Source organism: Alternaria atra (assembly GCF_907166805.1).
Source record: "Alternaria atra isolate CS162 genome assembly, contig: 23, whole genome shotgun sequence".
Classification (NCBI taxonomy): Eukaryota; Fungi; Ascomycota; class Dothideomycetes; order Pleosporales; family Pleosporaceae; genus Alternaria; species Alternaria atra.
In genome coordinates, this window is record NW_025091321.1 from 2,618,301 (window position 1) to 2,643,509 (window position 25,209).

The 25,209-nt window shown below is 52.0% G+C and overlaps 6 protein-coding genes across 6 annotated transcripts; 2 read left to right on the forward strand and 4 right to left on the reverse strand.

Annotated features, from left to right (window-relative positions):
* Positions 1-304: 304 nt before the first annotated feature.
* Positions 305-754, forward strand: ALTATR162_LOCUS4442 (uncharacterized protein; the record flags this gene model as incomplete). Its single annotated transcript, XM_043312053.1, has 2 exons — positions 305-428; positions 522-754. The coding sequence occupies 2 exons, from the start codon at positions 305-307 to the stop codon at positions 752-754; spliced, it is 357 nt and encodes a 118-aa protein (XP_043167988.1).
* Positions 755-1,359: 605 nt separating this feature from the next.
* ALTATR162_LOCUS4443 (uncharacterized protein) lies at positions 1,360-1,872 on the reverse strand (the record flags this gene model as incomplete). The annotated part of the gene is made up of 1 exon (XM_043312054.1): positions 1,360-1,872. One exon carries the CDS (start codon positions 1,870-1,872, stop codon positions 1,360-1,362), a length of 513 nt encoding a protein of 170 aa, XP_043167989.1.
* A 3,222-nt stretch (positions 1,873-5,094) lies between these two features.
* ALTATR162_LOCUS4444 (uncharacterized protein) lies at positions 5,095-7,611 on the reverse strand (the record flags this gene model as incomplete). Its single annotated transcript, XM_043312055.1, has 1 exon — positions 5,095-7,611. The coding sequence occupies one exon, from the start codon at positions 7,609-7,611 to the stop codon at positions 5,095-5,097; it is 2,517 nt and encodes an 838-aa protein (XP_043167990.1).
* A 576-nt stretch (positions 7,612-8,187) lies between these two features.
* Positions 8,188-15,574, reverse strand: ALTATR162_LOCUS4445 (uncharacterized protein; the record flags this gene model as incomplete). The annotated part of the gene is made up of 8 exons (XM_043312056.1): positions 8,188-8,266; positions 8,322-8,467; positions 8,519-8,667; positions 8,717-9,088; positions 9,141-9,534; positions 14,148-14,233; positions 14,293-14,325; positions 15,352-15,574. The coding sequence occupies 8 exons, from the start codon at positions 15,572-15,574 to the stop codon at positions 8,188-8,190; spliced, it is 1,482 nt and encodes a 493-aa protein (XP_043167991.1).
* A 2,740-nt stretch (positions 15,575-18,314) lies between these two features.
* On the forward strand, positions 18,315-19,964 carry ALTATR162_LOCUS4446 (uncharacterized protein; the record flags this gene model as incomplete). Its single annotated transcript, XM_043312057.1, has 1 exon — positions 18,315-19,964. The coding sequence occupies one exon, from the start codon at positions 18,315-18,317 to the stop codon at positions 19,962-19,964; it is 1,650 nt and encodes a 549-aa protein (XP_043167992.1).
* Positions 19,965-24,022: 4,058 nt separating this feature from the next.
* ALTATR162_LOCUS4447 (uncharacterized protein) lies at positions 24,023-25,089 on the reverse strand (the record flags this gene model as incomplete). Its single annotated transcript, XM_043312058.1, has 2 exons — positions 24,023-24,906; positions 25,008-25,089. 2 exons carry the CDS (start codon positions 25,087-25,089, stop codon positions 24,023-24,025), a joined length of 966 nt encoding a protein of 321 aa, XP_043167993.1.
* Positions 25,090-25,209: the final 120 nt, after the last annotated feature.

A 25,209-nucleotide genomic window follows, 5' to 3' on the forward strand; every position in this document is an offset into this window, starting at 1 on the left:
AAATTTATTTGGGCCAGTGCAACCTAGGGTCTCTGACTAATTAGTATAGACGCGTCGCATTGTGACGAATCCTTGCTCCTGACCTGACGTAACTCTATTGACCGTGTAAGTAAGTCCAAACACGATGGTTCTTTACGTACCATGGAAACACGCGGGCCAGATATTTCGAGAAGAGAACATCTATATAATGGCACTTCCTTTACTGTCACTATAACTCATCCATCCTCAGAAACCATCGTCATACCAGCTCTGCCCAACCTCCCAGTAATCCAACTCAAAAATACAAAGACAATTTCCCAAAACCATGAAGCTCACCCTCACCGTTGCCGCCCTCATCGGCCTCTTCGCAACCTCGGCTGTTGCAACCCGAGAATGGGTATACAACGACCACCGCAGGTCCCTGGACCTCCAAGAACACTTCGAGCGCAGTGAGTCCCATTTCTTTTCCTCTCCTTGATTCTAATCACCCTTCCGCTATTCAAATATCACTATCCAAGCCATCCCAGTCTAACACCTCACAGCCGTCACCAAGCACGCCCATCTCTGCAAACGCTGGGACGCTGCTCGCTGCCTCGATGACGAAGACAAGCCTTCACCCTGGGAGATGGAATACCTCCAGCGTAAGACGGCCAAGATCGAGAAGCAGGATGCTGAGCACGCTGTCGAAAAGATCAACGCGCTCTGGAATAAGTGGATTGTAGAGGAGGCGGAGAGAATGTCCAAGGGAAAGAAGGTTGACAAGTCGCTCGAGTAAGTGTCTGATCTGGCGGACATTGATACGGGTACGGAAGCTTATGCATAGGCGGTATTTCATGGTAGATCTAGCTGAGCTCAAGATGGCTGTCAAGCTAGATGAACCCAGAGATGCGCACGTATTGAGGTCAATGTTTTCAGTGCGCATTTGAGGATGATAGTTGGCAGCGGATCTGAAATAGACGTCGAATGACTAGACAGCAACGTTAATGATGATCAACGAAGGTCGGAATTCTTGGAAAATTTATGCAATGGAGAAGCAAGCTATGTAAAGTCGTGATGTTCGTCTGACATATCACGCCGTCAAGGGGGATAGCCGGACTCGCACGGGCACAACCAGCATTATCTACACGTAGGTACTTGCCTAGAGCACAAATTATCGGGACAGTGAGTCAAGGCGGCCTAAATCCTATTGAATCGGAGATGGAACACCAAAGCCATCTCCTCGTTGAGAACTTGTCGATCTCATCGCAGCGTTACCATTGCAAGTCTTATCCTTCGGCCATTCACAGGGTCGGTTCCATGCAGGAATCGCTTTCGCGTTTCCAAACTTCCTCTTGCCGCACCAATCCTAGCTATCTGTCCAAAGTCACGCATCACTGTGGCCTAAAACAGGTCGCTCTGTTCATCGACTGCCACGAGCCATGGTGACGCCATCTCGCTAAAGCCACATATCACCACGGCCTGGCCCGTGACGCCAATGTTACGGGTAGGAATGTGGAATTTGAGAAATACGGTGAAGCTTCGCAGGCCGCGAGTAAGAAACACGTTACCATGGGTATCCCAGAGCTCCCTGGGCTCAACCTCGAGCAGCTTAATTGCGATGTCCTCGGACTGGATTGGGGCGTTGACGCCTGGGATGTTGAAGTTAACTGCACCCAGATTGTTGGTGACAGTGTTCGCATACTGCGAGGAACCTACAGTGGTATCTGCTCTTCGCACACGCTTAGATATGAAAATTTTGTTGCCGCTTGAGATGGGGATCGGAGCAGACAATACTGCGAACACATCCGGTCTGATTCGGACATAGATGCTCGCGCCTTCGTGCTGGAGATAGACGCCGAATTGCGGCGGCATCTTCTCACCCTTAGCTCCTTCATCATAACAATGTAACGGCATAACGACGGTTCGCGACTCCGCGTCAAGAGGCCTCAGAAAGGTGTTTATACGCAGGCCCTTGTTGGACATCGAAAAATCTGGGTTGAACTTGATGTCCTGTTCAAATTCAAGGCTACTCAGTCCAGCAAACTCATCTGGACTGTGGGCAAGAATGCCACGGTGCGTTGAAGAGTCGCGTGCTCTCCATGCAAATAGGCTGAGGTCGTTTTTGTCACGTATAATCTCTTCCTGGAGTCGGATGAACGCTTGCTCCCCACCCTCACCGTAAAGCATTGGCATACTGACACCGAACAGGCCAATCAGACAGTACGCCATGTCCTCAGGCCTGGTGGTTTTGCGGGATACAGCCCACGCCATTCGGCGGCCGACAGGGATGGCGTCAAGCAGATCGCGAATACCTACGGTGTAGGGATTCTGCGAGGGGAAGAAAATATTTGCGTCAATCTTCGTAATCGACGTCAGTTCATCGCGTAGAGATGATCGAGTGCCGAATTGATTCCAGGCACCATCGTAGAAGTTTGCGGCTCGCGCTGCGACAATCTCCTGCAGCGTCCACCCACGTGAGAAACAGCGAGTTTGACGCAGCATAGCATCACGGTCGCTAGCAGTAACATTCGCATCGAAGTCATCGAGGTAGACGAGACAGAGCTCGGCCTCGCTGTACCACTGGAACATGGAGTTGATGGACTCGCTGAGTTCGGCATTATTAGTCTTGTCGATGCAGCACGAATCAATCCACACATAGTCGAAGCCGCACCGCTTGGCCTCGCGACATGTCTGCTCGATCTTGGTCCAACCCTTGGCTGCGGTGCGCGTGGCGACGTTGTTGAAGGCCTGAAAGTTGACCTCTTCGCTATCCCAGGTGTGCGAAAGAATGGCAAAGGGGAACGACGGGCGGTCGATGAACTCCTGCATCTGTAGCGAGTCGCCGCGACAGTCGATCAGCCTCATCTTGTACAGACAACGTTAGTGCTATACTTTCAGGATAAGCGGGAGGTAAAACAGAGCGTAGACGTAAGCCTTTACTTGTAAGGCTGCGCATTACCCATAACGGTATCACCCCCTGCCAGCGCTTACGCCCGAAGAGTGATTCTACCAACCAATAGGGCATTGTGATTCATCCACTCAGCTTCCTGAAAAGGCCACAGCGAAAGTGCCAACAACCGAAGCCGTCTCCGTAGAGATACATAGATTGCGAGGCCTGACTCTTTTGCGCCCGTTGTACATGATAAAGAGTCATTGTCGTAATAGCAGGACCTCCGACTCTAGTACTATGAAGCAGACCACGCGCAGAACGGGTAAGCGAAGAAGTGCGTCTCTGGGCGGGCCATAATGGACCTTGTGAAGTTCAATGGTTGTTGCGTCATTCCGAGGTTGCGAGGATGGAAGCAAAGCACTGGCCAACCGACAAGTCCGATCGCGCTAAGTTCATCCAATGTTCACTCCACCAAAACCACCATCATTCTACACACCCATCAAGCCTGACTACAGCATCACGGACTCCCGAAAGATTTTCGAATACAGAGACCAGTTGCTTAATTGCCCAATATGAGTAATTTCGGAGGCGCCGGACTTGGACAAAAGGTGATCAGGCCAAATCCGTAAGTTCTTTCCCCAATGCGCCCGTCGCATTCTCACACCAGAGCGACACTGACAACATGCCTACCTCTTTTGCTCTTTCTGTTACATCTTACTAACTGTTGCTCCTGTTTAGGCCAGAGCGCGGCTCATTCCCTCTCGACCACGACGGTACGCTCCTCCACCTTCAATATTCACACCCGCATCCCACCAACCCAATCAACTGCCTTGACCCTGAGACGTTGCCGCTATCAACATCTACAACCTACTGACGCTATATTCCAGGAGAATGCAAGCAAATCATGCTGTCATACCTCCGATGCATCAAATCCCACCGTGGGAGCAACGACCCCGAATGCCGTAATTTGTCCAAATCATACCTGTCTTGCCGTATGGATCGGTACGTACACCAAAGTTTCCCTGCTCCACAAAAACGTATATTGCTCTGTTATATGCGTCGCGATGCTTTTCCTTCCGTCCTATTCCACTTCATCGCAACCGAGGAAGAAGAAGAAGGTCTCGTTATCCCACTCTATCAAGGACAACACCTGGCGAGGTGGAGAAGGAGAGCAGCAACTACACGTCTGGGATCCCCGGGTCTGTCAAGGTCTAAAGGCGGTTAAACTGTCAACTTGGTAGCTTCTAGCCACTGTCTCCAGCAAGAGTGCCTAGATGGTGTTGTCACGATATAATCATCCCCACATCCCTCCGTCGTACCACCCCGGCTGTCTCAGAACAGCATTTCGCGCACCCTTACCTTCTTTATGCCTAAAAAACTCATGCAATGAGCATATCGCTGACCGCTTTTGTGCTTACAGGAATTTAATGGCCCCTGATTCGTTCAGGAATCTGGGCTTTGGCGATGATAGCGACGGTCCCGGTCCCGATTCGAATACTACCGCTGCAACCTCATCTCCCACATCGCAAAAATAAACCTCACGGGGCATAACATCCCTGATGTCGTTGGAATGATGTCGGATGCGGCCTGGTGGTCAGCGGCTCGGCAGCACCCGGATAATCCGAGTTCAAATCAACATTGCGAATACAGTCCCCACTCTCCCTTGTGCTCTTGCGCAACCTCAACGTCTGAGCCAAAGGAGCTGAACCCTGCGGCCGCCTCCCATGCGCGCCCTGCTGCGAGACTACAGTTTTGACAGGTTACATTGAGAGGACGCCATACATCCCACCTAGTAATACGTATGATGAGACATGAGGATGGACGAGGTATTAATACCGGCGAGGCTGGTATCTTCTACCGAGGAGATGGACTGACGAGTACAAGAGAGCAGAGTAGAACAAGTCATGCAGATGGCAGATGCTGTAGACACCGGGGACGATGGTGCGACCCGTAGGCACCACAACAGATCTGATGGAAGGCAAGGCAGCGCGGGCAACACGACATCTTTGTCTGAGCCAACCCCAGTTCTTCGTGGAAGCTCCATAAGATAGTGGCACTAATACACTCCTTTCACTGATGATACTAAATTGATGAGCACCTATTCATTCATTTGTATTCGATCAGGTATCTATGTTTTGAATTACTCCATCAAATCCCTGCCCATCATAATGCCATGATCGCTAAGGCAATCCATTTCCACCTCATAAAAGCCACTTTTCATCAAGCTTCTCGCTCGGACAATCACTCTACATGCGCCCCAGCACGCCCCTCACACTTCCCTTGATGACTTGGTTTCCCCTAACACTAATCTCACCAATCCCCGTGTCGCCCCCGGACCCTCCATTAAGCCACCGCTGAAGTAACGCATTACTCTCCATAGGCTTGATACTCTGATCTGCAGTCCCAACCGTAACATGCGCCGTAGGATTAACAGTCGAAAAGAGTAATTCCTCCGTCGTCGTTCCAGCCGCGCTGTCAATCTGAAGTGTACTAGACCCGTTCAAACGCACAACGAAACACATGATGCGGTCGTCCCATACTACTCGCTCGATCAGTACGTCGCATTGACCCAGTTCAGGCTCCCAGGTGCCGTTGGCATTAGTTTTCTGGGAGGCGTCGTGGAGTTTGCTGAGCTTGTCCCAGTATTCCTGGTTTTGAGGTGCGGAGGCACGGTGTATGAGCGTGACGTGGAATTCGTTTTGGACGCGGCGGGTTTGCTTGAGTTGTTTGTACATGCGTGCGGTGTTTGCGTCTTTGTCGTTGAATAAGGAGTCGAGGATGGAGTTTATGCGGTTCGTGTCGAGGCGGACCGAGAAGTATTCCATGCGCGGTGCCTTCTTTGGCTTGGCTGCGAGCTGGGATTGCTGGTTGTTGTTGTTGTTGGCTCCTCGTTGTTGGCCGTTCTGGAAGTTTTGACTATTGCCTCTCTTGTCGTTGTTACCTTTTGAGAGGTCCATTTTGAAGTCTGGTGTGTAGTCGTTCATCGCCCATTGAATGGCAGCGTCCATGTCCGGGTCAGTCGGCATATCCTTACCGGCGAACAGGGCGGGGTATGTCTCAAACATCTTTCCGATGATGGTTTCGAGGTTCTCGCGCGAGTCAACGGTCGGGTCAAGGTCGATGACGAGATCGAACAGATCGTCTGGTTTGTCTGAAGGGTCGACGGGCTGGAAGCGGTGCATAAAGCCTTCCATAATCTGGATTATCTCATCACTGCCTTTCGAGCCTGCTTGGATGGTCTGGTGGTTGTCTCCTCGATCAAGCACACGCTTCTGCGTTGCATGTCGAATGCGGTCGTAGTTAGACCGGTCATGTACATAGTGCAGTGCGACGAATCGAGCGTCTGGTACGTTTCTCGAAATATCGTTGATGATCTGATCGCGCTCGCGCTTCTGGTGGTTGTTGCGATCGGCAATGACAACAGGGTTTGTGACGAGCAATGAGGAGATGGTGTCTGCGAAGATCTGCCCTCGACCCTTTTTCGCCTTGACATTGTCGTTCTGGAAGTGACCCCAACCAAACAACTTCACCAGCGCAAGAGCCAGAGTCGTCTTTCCGCATCCAATCGTCGCAATAGGAACAAGCACAATATTCCTGTCAGCCTTCTTGCTCTCGACGGGGCCGTTCTGCAGTTCTTGCCTGATGATGTCTGCACCGGTTGTTCCACGGAACTTGAGGAAGTCGTCCCGCATCTTGATTATGCCATGATTCGCATTGTATTGTTTCGCTAGATTTTGGTTCTGGGCGAACTGCCGTCTGGCAAAGTCTAGATACTCTTTGGTAATGGCCTCGTGCTTCTTGTAGCGCGGTGGCTTGCCGGCAATCAAAGCCCTGGTGCACTCACGCCACTGCCGGTACATGAGATACGGCTCTTCAAACTTGTACTTGAAGAACCAATCCACATATGGCGCACCCTCAACCTCGCGCGCTCGGCAGCGGATGACGAAGCCTTCTGTATCACGGCCTTCGTAGTTGCCCGTCTCGGCGACCTTGTCCAGGAACTTCTTGACCTCTTTGATATCATTCTCCATGACATATGTAACCTTCTTCATGCCCCACTCTTCCGCGAACTTGTCGACTAGATGGCCAGGATATGTTGCGAACTCGGGTAGGTTGAGGTTGATACCGTGGACGTAGAGACCAGCCTGCTCCGGGGTATATGCTAGAACGTGCTCCTCGAAGTCGTCATCGCATAGCTCGGCCACGAGTGTCGCGTTCATGGATCGTAGTGTCCGGGCAAGATCCTCCTTCTTCCTGCCAACACTCGCGACATGGCGCTCCACCCACTGCTCACCTGCCATGGCATGGCTGAGCTCGTCGCCTCGTGGACCAGTTGAGTGCTTGCTGCAAACCAATAGTGTGTCGTCATCCAGGCCAGAGATGAAGATAATGCAGCCGTTCTCTTTGACACTCAGCTCGTACGGACCCTGAGTGTGTTGCTCCACGTTCTTCCATTCAGTCTTCCGAACCTCGCCGTGATTGAAGAACTTGTCGTATCCTCTTGTAACAATCTCGTAGTTGCCGTCCCGGTTCTTGTATGTAAACAGTCCTCGTGCGTATGTCGGGAGGTTTGCTTTCTTGTAATCCCAATCGTTCATCTTCCACGAGTCGACGGTGCGGCCATTGGGGAGCGTAAACGTGTGTTTCTTGACCGAGAAGCCACCCTTGCCCTTCTTGCCCTGGTGCGCCTCGAGGGCGTGGACCAGCTCTGCAATCTCTTTAGGGTCTTGGGGCACATACGGTGCTTGGTCGCGGTGCGCCATGGCCGCGGTGGATCGAAAGGAGCGTAGAAAGGTAGGTGAGGTTCGAGTACGGTGTCGCAGTGAACTGGATATCTGAATCAAGGGAAAATGTAAGTGAGAGGTGGTGGGTGGTGAAATGCAAATGTGTGCGAGCGGGGACAATGTTTTAAGAACGATCATTCGGTCAGGCAGCAAACAGAAAGACGAGACAAAGTGCGCGGTAGCGATGAGTCAACATCGAATCAAGACAAGGGCATTTCATACCAAGCTCAGGCTGCAGGGACAAACATCAAAAGGGCGTAGGTAAAGGCGCAGTCGCGTTGAGGTCAGTCTAGAGTCATTGCTACAATTGTTTTGTTCGTTCGCGATGAGCTCATCTGTGGCTGTGGCAGGGGCTCATTCCCGCGGGCGGGGTCGACACTAAACCTGTTTGAGAAGCATTCTTTTCCATCACGTCGCAGTCTAGACATTTGCACTAACAAAATAGGGGACGTTCTAGTTCTATTATCATACCACTGCGAAGGAATTTCAAGACCTTGCAAGAGCTGTCGTTGTCAAAACTCGTACTCTCGCATCTGAGCCTCATCGTATGCTTCATCACAGCTTCTTCACGCCTTCCGCCAAAATCTTCTCTACTTCATCCTTGTGCTTGGAGAAGTTGTCTACGAGGTTATCCCTAATGATCAATCAGCCACATGTTGATGCCTCGTGTAAAGCTTGTCAATACTTACCACATCTTCGGGTCATGCTCATGCTTCTTCTTGCTATTCCACGCCCAGTCGGTGATGGTAAACATTCTCGAGCTCTCCATCATAAACGCAATGGCGCCCTTGGAAATCTGCATCTCTGGAGGTGGAGCTGCGCTGGCTGCTTTGAACTACTTTTTGTTAGCCGAGTTAGGTCGAATGTGGCACAAAGAGTAACATACTTCTTCGTACGCAACGCCATGCGGTACGAAGCCGCACTCGAAGCTGATGCCTCCAGGTTGGAACTCATCTGAACGCCCTGCGTACTCGCCATAGATCAAACCCATGAGCTCCGAGGCTCCGTTGCGGTGGTAGTATGGCGGTCGGTAGGCTATAACGTGATTAGTATCTTCAGCACTTCCAGAACCCCAAGTACATACTGTGTGATGCCACATCCCAGCGCGGGCTGAAGATCAGGAAATCTGCGAGTGGTGCTGCGGGATCGCGCGAAGGTGCGGTGATGACGCAGAAAATAGACGGATCGATATGATCAACCGAGATCGAACCAACATTGACGAACTTGGTCAGATCGTACTTATACGGCACATAGTTTCCATGCCATGCAACGACATCGAAGGGCGAATGTTCTTGCTTGCTAACAAAAAACTTGCCGGCTAGCTTGTACACGATTTCCCATGACTCCTGTTCGATCTCGTACTTTGCGACAGGGTGCAGAAAGTCTCGAGCGTTGGCAAGTCCGTTCGCGCCGAGGGGACCAAGTTCGGGAAGTTGGAACTGCGAGCCCCAGATTTCTGCTCAAATTAGCTTATCGTTACCTGGTTCTCAACTGCTAAAACTACTGACCTAGAATGTAGCCGCGTGTCGGTCCCTCAACTTTGACTCTGAATCGCTGTCCTCGTTGGATCACGCAGATCTCGCCTGGCTGCACGTACATCGGTCCGAACTCAGTCAAGATATCCAGCGCTCCCTGCTGAGGTACGATCAAGAAATCGCCATCCGAGTTTACTGCAGCACGCTTGTTCATGCTCGCATTGCAAAGATACGTGTGCACAGCTAAGCCTTCACGAAGTGTTGGGTCCCCAGAGCCTGCAATGCTCTTGAGGCCGGAGATGAAGTCAACATCACCATCCGTAGGAGTATCGAATGGAAGCCACGCAAGCTGTGTAGGAGAGACATGAACACGTTTGTTCGCGGGGAGGAAGTTTGACTCGGTGTCTTCGTTGTCGGGGAGATCCGTCTAGAGCTTTTGTCAGCAAATTGAACAAGTGATCACCGTATCGTTTGGCCGTCTTATCGATCTGACCATGCGACCCACGTTTAGCCCTTACAGGGCATGACTGGAGTTAGGCATCGATGATGTAAGGTGATTTTCGCAGGGCGACAAGATCAGTCAAGGGGCATAACCGATGTCCAGGAAAAGGTCCCTTACAAATCCTTGATGCGCAACGGCCGGGCGCGCCCTATATAGGTAGGCCTAATCGAGCCGTCAGCATCAAGTGAGATTACTTCAATCGGACTAATAACCTTCTTGTTCAGATGTCTTGGAGCGACGAAAGAAGACCCGGTCATCTGCTCCGCATACAGCCCAAATCTGACACTTCTGGGGTTGTTCTGGCCCTTTGGGATAGTTCCTGGCGGAGATCGGTCAATTCCTCGTCGCGTAACTTGGATATACGCGATGCTCACCTGGTACTGCTTCTGATTCAAAGCTATTCCCGAACCCAGATTGATACTACAGGATAGATGTCAGCAGCGGACTTGAACATGGCAAGATGTCAGCTCACCTCATATGGATCGTTCTTCCTGGTGCCGAATGAAGGTATGGCTCCATCTTGCTGCGTCTCCGCCCAGTGGAAGATATTCTGGTACTCCTTTGGATCTTTGAGTGGTTCAGGCATGATGTTGCGATAGTCGTGACCGTTCAGTCAAAGTGCTGTATAAGATCGGTGTGAGACCAATAGATTAAACTGGGCGATCGGATTCAGGTATCCTGTCTACGATAGTGCAAACTATGCTAGAGGGAGAGTTTGGTAGAGCAGAAAGTCTGTTGTCAAAAGAAGTGCATCATCATCCTCATAACGACCCCACACTTGTTGACCCCACAATATTGCAGGAAGCCGCCTTGTGCATAAGGGAATTTCCCGTCACCAAGTCCCCCTCCTTGCGATCTCATTAGGCATTGTCCAATCGTTGATGGCTCCGAGTTGGGCTCTCGTCGTCATGCCTAGCTGTGCGCAGCGATGAGGTTGGCTTGGGAGTGAGATGCGCAACTGCCGATGAGGGTCGAAGAGGGGTAGCTCCACGGCCCTGCGACACCGGGAAAGAGCGGACTTCATGCGTCCCCGATTCGCTACTAAGATGTGGCAGTGGAACAGTGGATATGGTTGTCAAGAACTTTGTAAGAGCATAGTCAGCAGCTCGGACGCGAGCGTGTCGAGCTTGTTCGAGGCTTACTGACCCCATAAGTTGGGTTGTTGCGCAACATTGGTTGTGCGATACGTGATGGAATCCGCAGCAATAAACATGCATCGACATGCACCGTGACTGGGTAAAGGATCCGGCTTACCAGATTCCGGGCTCAGAAGGATTCCGCTTAGCCCTACGATGGAGTTCAATTCATCCGACTCATGTCCCTCGTAAAAGGCGTACACTATTCTGTCTTTTTCACAACGTTCGATCACAACACGCCAAGTATCCTCAAAATTCGGTTGGTATACATCACAGCTCTGGATGAACTTGCTTCTCCGTGTTCTCCGGGGTCACGTTCTCCCATCGCAGTCCCTTCCACATCTTCCCCGTCTGACCACCCCAAAAGAGATCTACAACACACCCTCAATACCCTCATTCTTCCCGTTCCATCCATTCTCAGGATACCGGTTCCAGAAACGTTAACGCCACAATAAATACTTCTCAGCCCTACATTTGCGAGGAATCATACCACATCAGGCTCGCACCGGAATTCGCCTACACGCGATACGATGAGAAAACCAAAGAGCTGGGAGTACCAGTTTTACCCACTGTTATACAAATCTGATCTTGCATAAAATAGCCGACTCAATAGTGTCTTCGTTCGCATATGCTGTTCGTCAAACAAGAGACGATGTGAGATCGCGTGGCACAGAAGCAGCTGAGCTGGTAGCAATCGAGGTCCGCGGAAAGTTCATTTGGTGCAATGTGGATATATCGATAGACCAAAATTAGTATAGAAGATACGACCATTAGCATTGACCAAAAGTAGAAATAATGATAGTCCACTTACCAAATCATCACCAAGTCGTCTGCGACATGACTTGTATCCAAATGTGATTCGTACACCTCGCCATCGTGAAGCGAATCCGAGGCATGTAATAGCGAAGCGGCAACGACGCGTCTAATGGCAACATGATCACGTCCTTTACACGTCCATGAACTTCGGTTCCTCATCTTGTCAAATCCACAGATTCCCATCGCGCCACAAAGGGCCCGAATGACCATCTCACAGAGCTCCTGATGCGAAATCAAGCAACTAAAAACCAAGGACACCAAACATACCTACGCGAAACGGCACACCTCCTTCGGCATCAAATACCGAAGCTTTGATCCCCTCGATTCTTGTTAGTTGCTATTCCCGTTGTGGTAATCCCTAGCCCACCTCATTAATCTAATACTCTTCCATAGTTCTGGATTAGAGATGGGTAGGTTGTATGTAGGTGAAGTCATGTCGTCATTACCTCCGGTGCCTCACATATGTCTCTGACCGCTCATTCATCCTAAACCAAACTTCTTCCTTCTTCCTTTATCTGATCCCAACCTTCTGAGGCCAAACTAGTGTGATTGTGGGTGTAGAATCGGAACCGCGTCTCCCGCCCAATAAAGATGAGGGTAGGATACAGAGGAGTTCCCTGCGCTCTCTTGACCGCCTCACCTCGCTTGAGACGCCTCGCGCCAATCCATGCCTCAGACTATCCTCTAGTTTTGAGATCGAACCAAACTGTTTACTCCTGTATCTGGAAGGCCAGGAGTGGATGCGCCCAGCGGTCATAATATCTGCGACTCTGCGGTACCCTTACAGCCTGCTTTTGACCCTGTTGCACGTTATTGTGGCGTGCGTAAGCGCCGACCATGTGCAATGGATGTTACGACGCGATTGCGGGGTACCCTCATCCCTGTCTCCCACTACACACCACTACACCTTCCATGGCGATAATCAAGTCCCACGCCCACTCAAGCCCAAGACTCGGGTGTATTCTCAGTGTAATTTACATCACGAGGCTGCTTCTCTTTTGCCCATTAAGTCATCTAGACTTCTAGGATGAACCTAGACCCGCCTCATGAGCCCTTTCGTTACACTTGCCTCTGTTTAGTTCTCTTTCCATTCCAAGGTTCGCATTACTTTTCGGAGTATACCATGAACTATTCTTTTCAGACTTTATTTATCGTTGGCGCGATACGCGATCATGTTCGCATGCATATCATGCAATCACCCGACAGAACACGTAGAGTCATGTTCCCAGTGGCCATGTCAAATACACAACCCAACACTAAAGTGTAAACTTAAATCCCAGCCCCGCTACCCACCCACACGATATTCTTCGCATCGTTTGCTGGTTGCATCGCGCCATAGCAAACGATGTAATTAGTTGGAATGCGCAAGATGGTGTCAGAGCCGTTCGCAGCGTGCTTGCGCACAAAATGGAGACGGCGCATTCTCGCGAGTCGCGGGACCCTGCCTTTGGAGTTCGTGACGATCTTTGATCGGCGCTGTCTACTGTCTGCGCCTTTTTTTTGACGTACACCATATGTAATGTTCGCAGTGCTGATCTTGACCCTACGCCGATCGGTCGGAGGTATTGTATTGTACAAACTGTCGTCGTTGTGGCGAGTTGAATACACACCAGCCAGCCTTATCGTATGAACAAGTTTGTTGATAATCCGACTGGTTCTTCTCACTATGAGGTAAGCATGATCAACCCAAGAGGCTGTTTTACCGCGTTAGGATAGGCTACGCATGTGAGACAAGTCAACCTCAATTCAAGTTCAAGTCAGTCGCCCATCTATGTACCATGTATATTGAACATGAACAGGTTTGGCAGAGTCGAGTCAAGAACAGAGTCGGAATGCCGGGCTTGGTAATGCAAATGTGGCGATAGGTTAGTGTATAAAACGATGAAACACTGTTGGAACGACACGCTAGAGACTTAGCCTATGCCCATCTTGTGCCCATTCTAAAGCTCGCGACGTTTGGTGTGCCACATCTTCTCTCGCCGACCGATCAATCACAGCGCAGGAGGGAGCGGCGTAGAGAAGCAACGCGTGCGTGACTACGCAACGTGATGGGCTGGGAAGAAGCATGTCGGAGTGCATCCTGGCAAGTGAGTCTCTTTCGCGTTGGTTTGGAGGGGCAATATACTGCTCTGGCAGCCATGTCCGACAAGTCGATGATATTCCCGACGCGCGTTGCGCTGCATCGACCTATTTGTATATACAGTATAGCATAGCCACGATAACCAACGTAGCCTTGGTATTGCATAAAAGTCAAAGGAGAAACTCAGTCGTTCATCCAGGCGGCCACACGGTTGCCACCAAAGCGTGCTGCGAACCGTAGACCTGTTGAGCCCATTGGGAAGTACGACACGATGTACCACAATAGGCATAGTAGTTGGGCGATAGCCGCAACGAAGGTGAGGATGGTGCTGTGGAGCTAATCACGCGGACAGTGTCAGTAAACATGAGCTAACCATGGAGACGATAGTCGATAAGGACTGGCGTGGGGGGACAGGTGGACTGTTTCGTTTTCGGGCAGCCATGACATGAACAGGGGTTGACATGTGCGCAGGGATTATATGTACTAGGGTAGGAACCTCAACTTACACCTAGGGAAAAGAATAGTGTAAGAGCAATGCTCCCAAAATAAGCGGCCGTGAACGGAAGCCTTGGACCAGAGATGAGGTGATGAACTTTGAATATATTGTCAGCAACAGTGGTGGTGGTTGGCTTGGTATTGAGGCTTGCTTACAGTATTGGATAGGGCCCATCAGGACACCCCAAGCTGCCAAAAAGAGAACGCTTCCCATGGACCATCTGTAACCAGACCATGGTTGTTAGCGCTAACGTCCTTCAGGTGATGTGCATACGACTTGGCGAGGTAGAGTCTGGACTAGACGTGAAGGCTGTCTGCACCCTGCAGCGCGCCGAACCTTGAACCCGCATGATCGCTACAGAGGGTCCAGTGCCGATCTTGCAGTGGCTAGAGAGTCAAGCGGCTTTATTCGTCAAGGCCAACGTTCGCAGTCGGTGAGCGGAAACATGCGATCCTTGAAGACATTGCAGATTGCATGAGTTCGCATAGCCGTACCGAAGGACGTTTACGGTAGGTGCCACTGCCTATCTGCCTTGTATGATCTCACCACTTGCAAGAAGGCTGCATGCAGGGCGTCCTTTTGACTGGACACGAGGCAACAGAGACAACATGAGAGCTGAGGACTTACAAAATGGCAAACTTGCGCGGCCTAAGCAGAAAGACAGGCGTGAACATTAGGCCAATACAAGTAGCAAACATTGCTAAGGCAGCAAGGAGCAGCCCGCCAAATACGAGCAACCGGTCCCACCGACTCACTGCAGGTATTGGTTAGCGTCACGAACGTGAGTCGAGATGGGTTGCGGTGTGAGGCAGTGTGAAATGCGATGGTCCTGCATCCAACGTGGTAACGCAGGAACCCCCTTGTAGTCACATTGCCGGTTGGTGCGCAGACCAGATGACACGTTCGCGAGTGGAGTGATGGATATGTCCACAACTAGACAGATGCTCATCTCAAGAATGCCATACAAGAACAAACATGGAAGGAAGACAAAGAACCATGGCGGTGGGGTGACACTAGTCTCAGAGCGTCGTCGTCTGATGACATCACGCGCCACAGGTTTGGAGTGTGAGGGGGCTCGTAGCGCGCAGACTTAAAGTGCGCGAGGGGCTTGTAGGGCATCTCTTGGAGTAGAGTGGAGACGCGAGGAGCGAAGAAGACGCGTAAGGAAGGTGGACGTGTTTTGCCACAGGCAGTAATGGAAGACATGGACTTACGGGCAAACCACCCCTCTTCCTCCTCTCTCCGGGAGGGCGCTGGAAGAGGGGCACCGGGGTTGGTCTCTGTGATGGGGAGTCTAACATAGCCACCCTCGCCGAAGGGATTCAGGTTCTGTATGCGGCCGAGCAATGAAGGCGGCGCGGTGTTGACGGGCGCGTCTACCTCTCTTCTGCTCCAGCCGAGCGAGTTCATCGAGTCGCGGAAGGAAGCGGAGGCCATTGCGGTTGATGGAGGCACGAGGTGCTAGTGTGAACGGGTGTGAGGGAGATGGTCGCGTCGAAGCTTGTCGAAGCCGCAGCAGGCGACGCAAAGATATGCGGGCCTTGGTAGTGCTAGATAGCTGCCGGAGGCCCTTGCCTGGTACTGTCTACCCCTGCTGGTCTTGTATCTAGCTGCCTGGTCCCCACTGCGGTGTGTGGCTTGGGGCGCGTCGTGGGAGGGCACGGTGACGGTCCACGGCAGTGGTTTGTTCGATTTGGTGCAACTGGAACTACTGCGAGAACGGACCGGAGGATTTCGTGCAGATGATCTGCCTGCGGTGTAGGAGGCAGACGGCCAATGACAGATGTCAGACAAGCGTCTCAGATGGGACGGCGGATGGGCGAGGCTTGTGACGAGGCCGCGAAGGGTGCACTGGGGGGTGCGAAGTTGTCGCGGAAGGTGCGATGGGCCGGGGGGAGGACCGTGGCGGCAACGATTGGCTCGAGGCGGCGCAGAGCAGGAAGGAGCTCTCCGGGCTGGTCGGTCGTATGCCTGGGTAGTGTCGTAAACGACGATGGAGGGTGAAGGTAGTCGATTAGCTTCGCCGCGGTCCTCTAGCGACTAGCGCGGGATCGTCTCCCGCTGCGACATCAGCTAGACTACACACACGCTAACCACGCTGCATTCATCAAGAACGCGCAGCAACCACACACACTCGGACCGCTCGGCCAAGCTGGTCTTCCCTGGACCCCCAGATGGAATGACGCTTGATACCGAGCCCGACTGTCCCTTAGTGAGTCACATTGCGCGCCCTCACCCAGCGCTGCAAAGAAACCGGGTAGCTGAGACACGATTACCTCGTCGTGACCAAAAGAGGCCACACCTTGCTCGCATGGTGGGCGCAGGACCGGGGTGGGCAACAGGCAGAGCCACACTGAGCGTAAGGCGGGTGAGAAATGGCATAGAGCCGCCGCCGCCAGGTCTTTCGAGTGTATATTATGCTGCCGTGCCGCGTCGAATAAGTTGTCCAATAATTCCACTGCTCGCCCTCGCTGCATGTCTGTCCAGTCCGTCCAAGTCCGCATCCCTTCTCCAGACCTGTGGAGCACTCCATACAATATAATCTGCGGACCACTGCGGGCCGAGCTTCCTCCATCGCCGCCATCATCATCATCATTTCTGTACTCGGCCGCACGTCATCCCATCCCATCTTGCATCTCCGCGCACCGCACCACTCCCGTGCATCCTTGGGCGCGACTTGCTTCTGCCGTTTCGACGCCCCTCGCTGGCCTGCGATCCGCATCAAACAGGCTGATTCGCCATTGTCAATAGCTGCTTGGCGGCCACACTAGCAACACCATCTCTCTGACCGCCTTCCGGCTTAGGGCCCTCCTACACCGACCAACTCGCTTCAGCTGCCCCGTCCTCGCTCTGAAGCGAGAGCCGCTGCAGCCAGCGGAATATCTTCAGTCTGTGCCGCATAGAGACGCGCATACTTCAAAGCACAACAGGGCGCCTACCACGCTTCCTGGTCCACGGCTCCCAGGCACATCCCACCCTTGATCCCTCCCCGCCATATACCCCGACATCCATCTCCATATCCCACCTCCGGTAATTTACCCACCACCACCCACACCAGTCGCACAAACGAAAGCCCACCTCACCCGCTACTTCACCTTCAGCACCACGACGCCTGAACCGCTTCTCACCCCTCGGCCCCTCGACGACAAAGAAAACAACCCCTCTGTCCCACCCACGCCGCTACATCAATACCACCACTACCCCCCTCCTCGACGACCAAGTTTGCTGCTCTCCAACTGCAGCAGCTAGCCGTTCGAACGACCTCACTCCATCTCTCCAGGACCGAGACACCGAGAGTCGCAGGTGCAATTCCCATTGCGCCTTCCTTCAGTTGTGAGGTGAGTCAACGCCCAGGCGCTCTTTCCTTTGCTACCACTTCCTCCCTCCACCACCACACCTCGCTTCAGCCTGCACTATCAACACCAGCCCAATCGTACCGCGGGTGCGTGTGTGTGTGTGTGACTGCTTCGCTACTTCTGTCCTCTGTACCACCATCTCCAAAGCGCCGGACTGCTGCACGGCTGTCGTCCGCCGTCTCTCGCTTCGCGGGTTACCTACCTGTGCGCCGCACTCATGCACCCAACCCTTGAACCGCCCAACATTTCAGACTGCTGGACTGTGCGCTGACATATCCTCTCAGTTCGACTACAGAACCACAGCTACAAACACCCTTCACTCTAGCAATACGCTGCCGCTCAAAGCCGCAGCAGGTCCCAGACCGGTGAGCGACATCTTCCAAAACGACGGCTCTTACATATGGACTAACGTCTCCTGCGCAGGCAAACACTAGCCTCCTCTGACCCAGATCAGAGGCTTGCTCGCACTGTCCTTGTGCACATCAGATAGCAAGCATCTGCCAGGATCCTTATAGGAACACAGACCGCCTCGTGCTGCAATCATCCTGCAAGCCTGCGAGTGCGTCCCTCAGTCATTTGCTTGGGCCGACGACAGATCGTTTCAGATCTTACACTCGGCACTAGCACCGGCCCTCGGCCTCACACATCCACTTTACTGGAATACTGCAACCTACAGTAATGCCAAAGCCTAGTAAGTACGCCTTTGTGACATCCCCCACTCTGCACCGCCATGACAGCATCTGCCGAGTACACCCACATCTCTTATATCAACTCCCTCCCCCGCACTTCCTCTTTCGTCATTTCAAACGTCAATTTCTATCATGTACTACGAGACAATACTGACTGTCCCTCAAGCGGACGCTCTCTTCACTCCTCCCTCTTCCTACTCTCCTCAGAAGCCGATTGCGAGGCTGGACCTTGGCTTCGACTCTCCCTCTGACGACGTGCTAGACGCTGATATCTTCAACATGACTGGCACAGGATCACCTCAACCATACATCAAAGAAGAGGTTGACGAAATGTCTTTCAACAACCGCTTCCTGGGGCACAACGGCCTCGATATGAACCACCAATACGCCAACGCTCAGTTTTCTGGGCATGAGAACGCAAATGGCATCAACCCCTCCGAGCTCAACATGAGCGGAAGCATGATGGGCAACCACTTCGGTACCAACAGCTACATGCAGGGCGGAGCAGGTATCGCCGACGACGAGCTTGCCGAATCTCTCGGTACTTTCGAACAACAGCCAGGCTTCAACGGCTTCGCACAGGAGCAGGTTGGCCAGCAAGACTATTACCATGGTCACACCAACAACGCAAGCATGAACCAGGTCTACTCAAATACCCCGGACGACCTGCCCATTCACAGTCCTTTCAACCATCCCGGTAACTTCGACTTCAACCAGTACCAATCAGTACCGCAGAGGATGAATTTCCCCGGTAGCATGCCGAGCGGCTCCATGCGCCAGCGTATTACCATGAGCCGGACTGGTTCTGACAGCCGTGCTCCCATGTCACCAAAGACCCCTGCTATGGCTGGTCTCCATCTCGGCACTCCAGACTCTGGCAACTTCACTCAGCCAATCATGACCAACATGCATCGCCATCAGAAGAGCGTGTCTGGTCAGTGGGATGGCACTCCTGGAAGTGCGCACTCATGGATCGACTCACCAACGGCCTCGCCCCACACCGGTGGCCTGCACCACCAACAAATCACCGATGTCTTGCACTCTGGCAAGCACAACTCACTACCTGCCAAGGTCGACATTGGACAGAATGCGGACGCCAAGAAGCGTCGGCGTCGGGAGTCTCACAATCTGGTCGAGCGCCGACGACGGGACAACATCAACGAGCGCATTCACGACTTGTCCCGTCTTGTACCTCAGCACCGTCTCGAGGACGAGAAGATCCGCAAGCATATCAACAACAATGGACCCCTGTCACCTACTATGGGGGCTAGCGGCATGTCACCTCCACAAGCAACGTCACTCCTTGCCGGTGGCAATGGAAGGCGGGCTGCTGGTAACATCACTCAAGGACTACCAATCGAAGAGAAGGACAAAGGACCAAACAAAGGAGACATTCTCAATGGTGCTGTCAGCTGGACTCGTGATCTCATGTGGATGTTGTCCAAGAAGATTCAAGAGTGTGACGAGCTAGCCGCACGTCTTCAACAAGCCACTGGCGAAGAATGGGTCACTGAGCAAACCGAAGACGAGAAGCGCATGAAGACTGAGATCCTCGAGGCTCTCGAGAAGAACGGCTCTGGTACCTTCCGGTACTCGCGAGGCCCAGGTTCCGGACTCCGAGTACCCAAGCACACCAACTTGGCCGGTGAGCCTCTTAGCGGCGTGTCTCCACAGAGCCTTAGTCCAGGCATGCAGAGTCCCGGTAGCGGTTCCGGATCAAATCAACCACAGTACTGGACCAGCTTGAAAGAGGAGGATGAGTACGGCATGGACATGGGCTGATTTGAAGCCTACTAGACGCTTCTGTTCTTCCGGTCTTCACATCTCTTTGTCGATTCCTTCCCTATGATACCCCGCGATACCCCGCACCCGTTCCTGCATCCTGCTTGATGCATACGCTAGAGCTGCTGCAATAAGGCTAAAGGCACCTCAGATCGGTGGACAATCTCTCGACATATCGTCGCTCTTGTGCCTGCTCCGCGCGTACCGTCTCTGCTGGCCAAGGACGGATGAAGCTTTTGCTTGCATCAAGCACTTCCCATCTCGTTGCATAATATATTTTACCCCTCCATGGCACATCATCATCCTGGTTTTCGCTTGTCCTCATCCAAGCTTAGCCTACCAACCGGAGCGCGAAGGTCTTCGTCGCTTCGGCATCCGACATTCACTCCGTACGCGGCGGTCTTACCTGTCACAGTGCTGTGGTTACACTTCTTGGCAGCTCTGCGACCCGCTTGCTTCTCCGTTCTAGTCTTATTTCATTCGCATGCAAGTGGCGTGTCAGGGTTGTCTTATCTACAATTTTGCACATCCCCACTCTTGTCTTCTTTTTAATCACGGTTTTAGTTATAGGAGGCACACCGTTAGCATGGTCGGCGCGTTTTCGGATTGTTGGCGTTCTATGGTGTCGATACTTGTGTTGCTGGGAGAGAGAGAGAATGATAGAAATGCAGAAGACGTTCGGATAACGCTTGCTATGGATACGATGGGGGCCTATGGGAATTCTTTGTTGCTTCGCGTTCTGTCTGCTAGTTTTATGGACTCTGATATGGGCCGATTGGTTCCAGCTTCAATTTTATCCTACATCAATAACCTTGTCCTTGTTGCCTTCTGAAGTGGAGTGGACCTGAATGTAGTAGCCCAATTTGCGATACCTCAATCCCTTGGTTCCCTCAAGCCACTCCCGTACTACGATATTGTTCTTACGGCTTACGGAAATAAGAATAAGCAAAACTAGTCGACCACATCCTGCGCCATCTCAACGGCTTGCAACGGAACAGTATTATTGTTTCGGGTGGTGGGGTAAATATTGATATATTTGCTTTTGTCTTCCAATCCACCAAACACCCGGTCTCACTTCCGGGAAGTTCTTCGGACATGGCTAAGGGCGGAGCATGGGGAAATACGAGATGGGAAACCGGTAGTGGACATGCAGGTGACTGGAAGAAGGAATGAGCGAAAACGACTTGATTGTGGAAACACCCGAGCTCCGTGTCCTGCAGTGAATGCCATTTCGCATATACCACGCCTCACATATACTTGCGCATCCTGCCGGTAGATCACCCACCTTACCATTTCTTCCCGCCAACGTCGCTGCGTGCTGCTACACGATACAGTCGGCCTATATGGCAGCCTAGTGGTTACGCCGTTGAACAACGGTGCGGAGAGGGGGGAGTACGATCGGTGTTGGGATGTGTCGGTTATTAAGGGAAGCTAGTGGGGTGGTGGTTGGAACCGGTACTGACATCTGTCGTGTAACGTGTTTACGCACGCAGGTGTTGATAGTTAGCAAAAGATGTTCAATAGTGCGTGGCTACTGTTGATAGCCGGTAGTGGTATGAAATAATAGTATGTACCATTATGCCAGTAAAATTCGCGACTCCAACTACTAGGTCGCACGTTTGAAGAAGTCTGTGGGCATGACAGGATACATGTGCGTAGCGGTACCCAGCTTCAACATAAGACTGTTGACACATCTACTCCTTTTTTTTCCAAATGATCTTCATTTCACGCCTTTCATAACGCCTAAGCCCCTCCCGCCTACCATACCCCCAGGAAACAATGCCCATCCGCCACCGACGTCGCAGCACAAGCCCTCAGTAGATGCGACCACACTGTTTCAGTTGTTCATTGCGCCATCAGTGTCAGTGTACCATCCGAAAACCAGGCGCTTGACAGGACAGAGAGCTTATGGTTTGGGGTTGGTTTGATTTTGTCAGTCATCGGCACTTCCAGCTAGCCGGCTGCACGACGGTTACACTCACCGATCTGGGGAGTGAGGGGATGACCTGCATGTCTCAGTAAATAGTCGCCACAGGAAAATGACGGGAGACGGCGATAGATGAAAGCATGGTAATGAAGTGAGTAGCAGTCTTGCGCGCATTACGGCCACTCTCAGCTGACATAGTTTCCTATATTTGCGATAATTCTCATTCAAGAGCCTCGTCTTGCATAAGAGAGCGTGTGAGTTTGCGGAGGTTATGAGTGGCTCGTCGGTTATAGGTCATCGCAGTACCGTGGTCAGTTGACGTAGCACCACGAATGTTCTGTCTGCACATCAAAGCTCGTCGGTAACGTCCAGGCCTTGCTGAGATTCGATCCCATATTCAATGTAAGCGCGAGTAAGATCCACCTTGAGACCTCGAGCCCGTAAAGAGAATACCACTGCTCAAGCACTTCCTCTTCATTTTGAGAGTCCGAGGTTGTTGCTACAACCTCGACTGCTTTAAGACAATTTCTGACATCTTCATTCTCAAACTCGTGATCAGCGTGTTTCTGACCCAGTCGAAACAATTTCTTCTCAATGTCGACCCCTGCATGTCCATTGTATAGAAGTAGAACCGCCTTGAACTGAGAATGTGCCCGTTTACATAGTCGCGGTAATCTGCAACCAGCACCCTGATTGGTACCTGGTCTTGTGTGCATTCCCAGGCATCGTCATCATCCCATGCCATATCCAATAACTTGACCACTGTTTCCCAAATCTGCGCAGTTCTAGTGAGTTGTGAGGAGAAAAGGACGTCGTTGCCGTGGAGATCCGTCAAAGCCATGAGATATGGCATTGCTACTTTTTCGTGGCCTCGTGATGTGCATTTGAATACGATGGGAAAATCGATACATGGTATCAGACTGGCGGTACTTGCTATTGCGCTGCAAAACTCGGCGCTAGGAATCATGCTTCCATCGAGAGCATGCAGGTTGTCGCTGTAGCGCACCAAGATGATGGGCAGGTTCTCGTAGGCTCAGAAGAGATGGAGTACCATGTGTTGTGCATCAGGACTGCAGTAGTCGAATGCTGAAAGTCCCGTCCGGAGACTCGAGACGCTAGAGTCCTGTAGATATCTGTGGTTGGTACGCGGGCTAGAAACCGGCCATTTATGAAGAGGACTAGGCAAATCGGTGTCTTTTCATGTCATGGATCTGAGCCGTGTTCTTCGGGTTGGAATCTTTGGAGGATTGTCGCCCACCCTGAGATACTGTACAAGCTCTTGAGCCGAGATGGCGGTCGTTCGATATCAGCAGAGAAAACCAAAAGATAGTCCTTGTCTTCAACAAAGAGTCGAGTTGCAATGGAAATAGTAAATGCGTCAATGAGTAGATCATACCGGGTACCTAGATGCGTTGCGTGCTGAACGGCTGCAAACTCAGCTTGCGTGGCGGGTTTTCGGCTAATGGTCATCTCCGGCGGGACTGTGAGGGCTTCCTGTATCAGTTACTATGCTATATACCTGGAAGGAAGGCAGGGCTCGTACTCTGGCGCGCTCGAGTATCGCTTACCCAACGCCGAATCTCACTGAACACAAGTGCAAGATTATGGTCCTCATTGGACTCAAACTTTGTCATGGTCATGTGGTTTTTGTCAAGGGGCACGTTGTTCCAACGAGGTAAGATAGCAGAATGAAGTGGAACGACCTACTACCAGATCAGTCACTTGCATATGCTGGAATTCGACTTGGAACTTACATAGCCAACAAAAGGGACTCCCTTTTGCTCGAAGAAGCAAGTCATGTCGATCTGCTTTGTTTCTCTTGCCTTTAGCATGTTGTGAAAAGATTGTTGTAGAATAGCCAGAACACCTGAGTCAGTCTTCAAAACAATTGGAAGAGGGTCGGACGCTAGCAGACTACAACATTGGAAATGAGAGTACACTGCATTTGGTGGAGCACCATTTGGGGAGAGGAGCTTCAATCTTGAGCTTGGGTCCTCAATAGTCTGTAAACATCTTCACAAAAAAGTCTAGAAAGACAAGAGACATTTCACCAGAGTCATGTAAGCTTTTTAGAGTGCATAACATGCTCGATTAAGCATCCTACCAACAACATATACACACATACACCCATCTAATAAACAGCAGGAAACACTCCCACCCTTCCCCCATCAGTCAACTGCGTCGTTCCATTTACATATGCACCACCTTTACCCACCAAGAACAAAACAAGTCCACTAATATCATTGATGCCGCCCATCCTTCCCTGGGGAATCTGATTCGTACCATAGACGGGATGTAGCCCCGCCGTCATATCACTAGGATAAGGGCCGGGACAAACAATGTTACTCCTCACACCCCATTCGCTCAGAAACGTCGCCATCATCTTGCCTAGATGTGCGGCCGCTGCTTTACTAGCATTGTATGCCAGTCCCGCGGATACCCAGCGCATGTAGGAAGCGACGGACGCAACGGTTATAATGTGTGCCATGCGGTCGTCATCTTGGTCGATGCCGTTCTTGGACGACGCGGCGGAAGTGTCGCGGGCGCGGGCGTTGCCTGTGCCGGTTACTTTACCGGGTGTCCAACCGCGGCGCGTGTTTGCTGCTTCGAGTAGAGGGAGGAAGGTGGCACTGACGCCGATGACGGATTGAGTGTTTATAGCCATGGCGCTGGTCCAGTCGGAGTAGCCGTGGACCATGGTGTCTGCTAGCTGCTGAATGGATTCGGCTTTGTAGATATCGGCGCCGTTTTTTGGGCCAATGACGCCGGCATTGTTGATTAGAACGTCGACATAACCAATGTCCTTCTTTATGGTTTCGGCGGCTGCTTTTACGGAGGAGAGGTCGGTGACGTCGCAGGATATACCGTGGACTGTGCCAGTACTTTGGGAGTCGCGCGGTGCGTTGGATTGGAGATCGCTGGCAGCTTTTTGGAGGACATCGTTGCGGCGGCCGAGGAGGTACACTCGTTCAGCGCCATTCTGGTAGAGTGCGGATGCGATGGCTAGACCGAGACCTTTGATTGTAAGCTTCTATTGATCTGCGCGTTGAGCGCGAGCATGTCGAGACGCAAGGGCGCGGGGCTTGATGGGGTAGCTCGAAGCTTGAGTAACGTACCACTACCTCCGCCTGTTATGACCACCACTAGTCCTTTCGCCGAGAAGAGATCGTTGGGTCTGATTGGTGTTGTTACGTCCATTGTGATGAAGGTGTATAGTATGAAGGAAAGATGCGAATTCCTTGGAGAAGTGTCTTTCACGGAGTAAACGTCGGACTTTGCTACTCCGACATCGAGCGACACGATTGCGTCACAGACGGA